Below are 6,000 nucleotides of genomic sequence, written 5' to 3'. Positions count from 1 at the left end.
GTAGAGACAGGGCTTCACTATGGTGGCCAGGCTGGTCTCGAACTCCTGAGCTCAGGCCATCTGCCCTCCTCGGCCTCCCAAAGCGCTGGGATTACAGGCGTGAGCCACAGCTCCCGGCCTACCATCCTACGAGGTAGGCATCAGGATCCCTACACAGCGAAGGCGCCCCCACTACGTATCTGTCTACAGGCGTGCTTTCTGCGGGCTCTGCTGTGGACAGCACTTGGGATGTCAGATTGACCGCTAATAAGGTAGATCCGTATGTACTGCTGCGGGGTTGAGTAACTGGTAGAGGCTCCCACAGTTAGAAAGCACCTGGACCTTGGCCGGAATTGGCAGAAAGTCCAGGCAGCGGAGAGGTGCGGTCCCTGGGACTGGGCGTGTTCTTGGTACCAAGGTCAGGGCAGGCAGGCTCCGGAGAGCCCGCGCGCTCCGCCGCGTCGCACTAGGTTGGCTGCGGGAGCCCAGCCAGCTGGCGGGGCGGGTGCCTTCCAGCTGGGGGCGGGGCCTTGCCAGCTCGGGGGCGGGGCCTTGCCGCTCGTAGGGTGGGGCGGGCCGCGGGCGGTGGGCCGCGGGCCGGGCGCGGACTAGCTGAGGCCAAGAGCCGCGAGCCGCGAGCCGCGAGCCGCGAGCCGCGCGCCAGGCAGTCCGGGGCATCCAGGCTGCAGGCCGCGCCCAGGCTGCGCCGCCAGCCTGCCTCCCGCGCCGCCGCGCCGCCAGTGCGAGCGCTCCTCTCCAGCATGCTACGGTGGGGCAGCCAGGCGCTCCGGCGCTTCTCCACTGGCCAGGTGAGTCCCGCCCGGGCGAGCGTCCCGGCTGTCACCCTGTCCTGGTTTCCAGACTCTGGGGCGGGAGGGCCGGGGCGGTGGGGCTGGGGATGAGCAGCGATACTTAGACTTTGCTAAAAAACAAGACAGCGTTTAAAACAAACAAACAAAAACAGAGAGACCTCAGAGAAGGGCCTGGGGAGGGTCCCGGATGGGAATTGGCACGCAAGCCATTGTCTACTGCCGGGAAGGGGCTGAGGATGCAGTTTTTGGACGTGTCAAGTCTGGTTGGGATGGCAAGGTGGGAACGGTCACTTGGTAAGGAGGACAGAGTCTGCTTCCTTTCCTTTTTCACTTCAATCATGAGATCCCTGGTCAAGAGCCGGAGCCGTATGGGGCCGAGACCGTCTGCTGGAAGAGCAGGGGAATATCAAGTCAGTAGGGTCCTCGTTGGCGCCCTGGGAGGTGTAAGCGCTCGAGACTGGCACTCAGGGCCGGTTCAGATAATGGCACTCAAAGCCGATGGCTGCAAGCTCAGTATTCCTGAGCTGAGCTACAGATGGCAAAATTTCTAGAATTGCCAGGCGCTGCAGAGGCAGCCACGCTGGAACACTATTCTACTGTAGCACAAGAACCGAGTTCTGGCCCAGCCCCGCGCCTTGGAATTGCATCAGCTCCTCCAGAAATGGAACCGAGAGCGGACACGTTGCACTGTGGTGCTGCCTTCAGCACCCAGGGGACCTCGGGACTGTTTAGGGAAGAGAGAGAGAGAGAAATAAAAATAAAAACATTCTTATGTATCGTATCTCTTTTATAGAAAGTACATAAAAGAATTTGCTTATCGATTCTTTTTCTTGGTCATGCCAAAGCCATATGTACATATGTATATATTCAGATGTAAAAAACTTGGAGGCAGAGAGAAGTCTTGAGTAGCACCAAAAACTAGCCCAAACTTGCATTAAAGGAAAAGCTTTCTGTATCCCAGACAAACCCAAATAATAAGAATTCGTTTTACTCTTTGCAACCAGTTCTAGTTACTTTGAGGTATATTCACCTTTTATAAAATGGCGGGGGGGCGGTGGGGAAGACCTGCTCTGCTAGGACTTTTGCCTGCTCTGCTGGACCCCTCATTAGCTCCCCCACCATGTGGCACATGAGATCCCAGATGGATAGCACAGAAAGCGAGGGGCTGTGCCGAGTGCCCAAGCCTGTTTTGTGGGCCTCCTCTGTCAACACCTTTCATTGACTTGTCTTTTTTGGAGAGCAGAAGGAAGTCTTGAGGAATGAAAAGATTTTGATAGTGGAGTTTGCTAAGATTTCAGTAATAAAAGTTAAACATCCCAGGTGGCAAATGGCATAAACAAAGCCATGGATGTGGGGAAGCACTGGCGTGGTCAGGGTCTGACTGTACCCAGGGGTGCATGTGGAAAAGCAGTGACACGTATGGCTGGGAAGAAGACAGTTTCCTCAATGGTCAAAAGGAAGCTACTGAGTGATGAATGAAAAATGTGGGATGTTTTATCCTGTGAAAAATGTTCTGGACCGTGTTTTATGAGTTATTCAAAATCAAACAGATACACGGCTGGTGGGAATACAAAATGGTACAGCCACTTTGGAAAACTGTTTGGCAGTTTTATATGTAGTTAAACATATACCTATCATATGACCCAGGAATCACACTCCTAGGTATTTACCCAAAAGAAATGAAACCCTTATTTGCCCACATAAAACCCTGTTTGTTGATGTTTATAGAGGCTTTATTCATAATTGCCAAAAACTGGAAATAAATTGTCCTCAACTGGTGACAGGATAAACAAGCTGTGGTATATCCCTTCATACAATGGAATTCTACTCAGTAGGGGGGAAAAAGAATGAACTACTGATGCATACAACATGGATGGAACTCAAATATGTATGCTAAGTGTAAGAATCAGACTCAAAATGCTGCATATTTTATGATTTCATTTATCTGACATTTTGGAAAGAGTAAAACTATAGGGACAGAAAAAAGATTCGTGATGTCTGGAGCTGGAGATAGGAGGAAGGATTGATTATAAACAGGCATAAAGGAATTTGGGCGGTAATGGAACTGTTCTGCATCTTGATTGTGGTAGTGGTTACGTGACTGTGTGTTAAAACTCACAGCACGGTACACTGAAAAGGGTGCATTTTACTGTATGCAAATTATCTTTTAATTTTAATTTTTTGTTTTTTTGAGACAGAATCTTTGTCGCCCAGGCTGGAATGCAGTGGCACAATCTCAGCTCACTGCTACCTCTGCCTCCGGGGTTCAAGCGATTCTCGTGCCTCAGCCTTTTGAGTAGCTGGGATTACAGACATGCGCCACCATGCCCAGCTGATGTTTGTATTTTTAGTAGAGACGGGGTTTCACCATGTTGGCCAGGCTGGTCTCGAACTCTTGGCCTCAAGTGATCTGCCCACCTCAGCCTCCCAAAATGTTGGGATTACAGGCATGAGCCACTGCGCCTGGCCTAATTATCCCTTTATCTTTAAAAACTGAAAAATCAAACAATACTTTTAAGTTTAGTATTAAAGCAGAATGAAGGATGAGTAAAAATAAAGCTTTCAGAACCTAGAAAAATCCAAGGGGAAAATTAGTTTATAACACTTCCTGATAGAATTCCTTTTTCCATCCTCTGTCTTAAATAAAGGGACTTAGAAATATTTAATGATTTCAGCTTAGTGATATGGCTGGATCTTTTTAACTAAAACAACCATTTGTTTTAAAACCCTTTGTCAATTAGGTATTATTGCCCAACTCTGATACCCTGCCTGGCTCACTGCTTCTTCTCCCCATGGTAGGAGTTATTTAGCCCTCTATTCATTTGGCATTCCTTTGTTTAGCTTTCTCTGCCAGTGTCTGGGTCAGGTCTGTCTGGTAGCTCTGGGTTTATAGCCTGGCTCCAGGTAACTTGAGGTTACCTTCTGATCCAGCCCAAAGAGGTAGGACACTTCCTTGGTCTTTGGAACCAAGTACCTGCTTTATTTCTTAGTTCTAGGAACCAGGTTCTTAACTTGTTTCCTCATTGCCTGACCTCTGCTCTGGTGTCTTATCTGTTCACAGGATCTCCAAATTCAACTTCAAACCATATTTAGTTGTCAGTTATACTCTGAGGACTCTAAATCCTGAGGATATAATAATATTAATAGATAGCATTAATAAATGCTTTACATATACAGTTATTCCTTGTCCCTTGTATTCATAGGGGATTGGTTTCAGGACCTCCCATGGATATCAAAATCTGAAGATGCTTAAGTCCATTATATAAAACGGGGTAATATTTGTATATAACATATGCATATTCTCCAGTATACTTTAAATCACCTGTAGATAACTTATAATAATGAATACAAAGTAGATGCTATGCAAATAATTGTCCCACTGTATTGTTTATGGAATAATGACAAGAAAAATTATACATGTCTAGTACAGATGCAATTTTTTCCAAATGTTTTCGATTCATGGTTGGTTGAATCCATGGATACGGAACCCACAAATACAGAGGGCGACTGTGTACTCCTTTAATCCTCATGACATCCCAATGAAGTAGGTACTAGGTTGAACATCCCAAATCTGAACATCTGAAATGTGAAATGCTTTAATATCTGAACATTTTTGAGCACTGACATGACACGCAAAGGTAATGATCATGACAGCATTTTGGATTTCAGATTTTCAGATTTGGGATGCTCAAATGGTAAGTATAATGCAAACATTCCAAAATCTGAAAATATCCAAAATCTGAAACACTTCTGGTTCGAAGCATTTTGGATAAAGGATTCTCAACCTAGATTATTATGACCATTTTACTGATAAGAAAACTGAGACCCAGAGAAGTGGACTAACTTCTTCAGACTCTCATAACCCAAAGATAAAACAATAAGCAAGAAAGAAATAGTCCCATTTTCAAGGAGTTCATAGATTAGTGGGATAGACTATTAAATCTGTGTTTTTATGAAAAGAATAATAATACATAATACACTAACTAAAATGATATACCAAAAAGGAAATATGAATGAACAATAAAATATGAAAATACACTCAACCAAACTAGTAATCAAATGCAATTTAGAACAAGATACCATTTTTCACTCATCAGGGTGGCAAAAATTGTAAATTTGATGATATTGTGTGTTTCGCACGGGAAAACATTTCCTCCAATACTGTAGAAGTCAATTTGATGCTATCTACTTCAATTAAATTTAGGTTTAAAAATGATCCTGCAGTTTCACTTGTAGGTATCTGAGAAAAATACTTCCACATGGGCACAGGAAGCATGTACCACGATATTCATTGCTATGGGATTTGTAATAATGATATATTGAAGGCCAAAATGTTTCTCAATAGGGACATAAACAAGTAAACTGAGATATAGCTACACTAAGGAATACTGTGCAACGATTTCAAAGAATGAATTATATGTACTGACAAGGAAAGTTATGGAACACTACACATAATATTATTACATTTGAATTATTTTTGGAAACACAAAATAATACTTTTTGTATATGTTTCCATGTTTTTTTTTTTTTTGAGACGGAGTCTCTCTCTGTCGCCCAGGCTGGAGTGCAGTGGCGCGATCTCCGCTCACTACAAGCTCCGCCGCCTCCTGGGTTCACGCCATTCTCCTGCCTCAGCCTCCCGAGAAACTGGGACTACAGGCGCCCGCCACCACGCCCGGCTAAAATTTTTTTTTTGTATTTTTAGTAGAGACGGGGTTTCACCGTGTTTGCCAGGATGGTCTGGATCTCCTGACCTCGTGATCGGCCCCCCTCGGCCTCCCAAAGTGCTGGGATTACAGGCGTGAGCCACCGCGCCCGGCCGTATTTCCATGTTTTTAAATGCCTAGGAAAGGTCTGTAGAATTCACACCAAACTACAATAGTAGTTTCCTCTGGGGAGTGAGGAAGAGATGCAGATTGGGAGTGATGGTCAAAAGGGGCTGTAGTCTTATCTGTGATTTTTTTTTTCATAAGGAGATTGTGTGTATATGTAATATGTATAATTAAAAATTAGTTTAAAATTTTTGTACAATTAAAATATTATAGTAACTGCTGTGCACGGAAATCCTGCCTCTCTAGTACTGGAGTCCGTTTCTGGACTCGAGCCTTTTGGACGGTCTCTCCCTTTACTCAAAGTCTTTGAAGTGTTCTGTGGTCACCAGCCTCGGCCTAGGAGCTCTCTCCAGTCTCTGAGTCCTGGGCATCCCCCT

The 6,000-nt window shown here is 45.2% G+C and overlaps 1 protein-coding gene across 2 annotated transcripts in view; it reads left to right on the top strand.

Moving 5' to 3' along the window:
- Nucleotides 1–584: 584 nt before the first annotated feature.
- Nucleotides 585–6,000, top strand: part of ALDH1L2 (aldehyde dehydrogenase 1 family member L2) — a 65,086-nt gene continuing 59,670 nt past the window's right edge. Inside the window, exon 1 of one of the 2 annotated variants that reach the window (XM_017946160.2) lies at nt 585–788. In XM_017946160.2, coding sequence (XP_017801649.2) covers nt 741–788 — 48 coding nt within the window. In that variant the 5' untranslated portion in view covers nt 585–740. The remainder of the gene's footprint in view (nt 789–6,000) is intronic. The other variant, XM_003907077.4, reaches the window with a different exon arrangement.

This window comes from Papio anubis, chromosome 9, assembly GCF_008728515.1.
Source record: "Papio anubis isolate 15944 chromosome 9, Panubis1.0, whole genome shotgun sequence".
Classification (NCBI taxonomy): Eukaryota; Metazoa; Chordata; class Mammalia; order Primates; family Cercopithecidae; genus Papio; species Papio anubis.
Note: the sequence above shows the minus strand (reverse complement) of the source record. Positions and strands in the feature narration are given on the sequence as shown.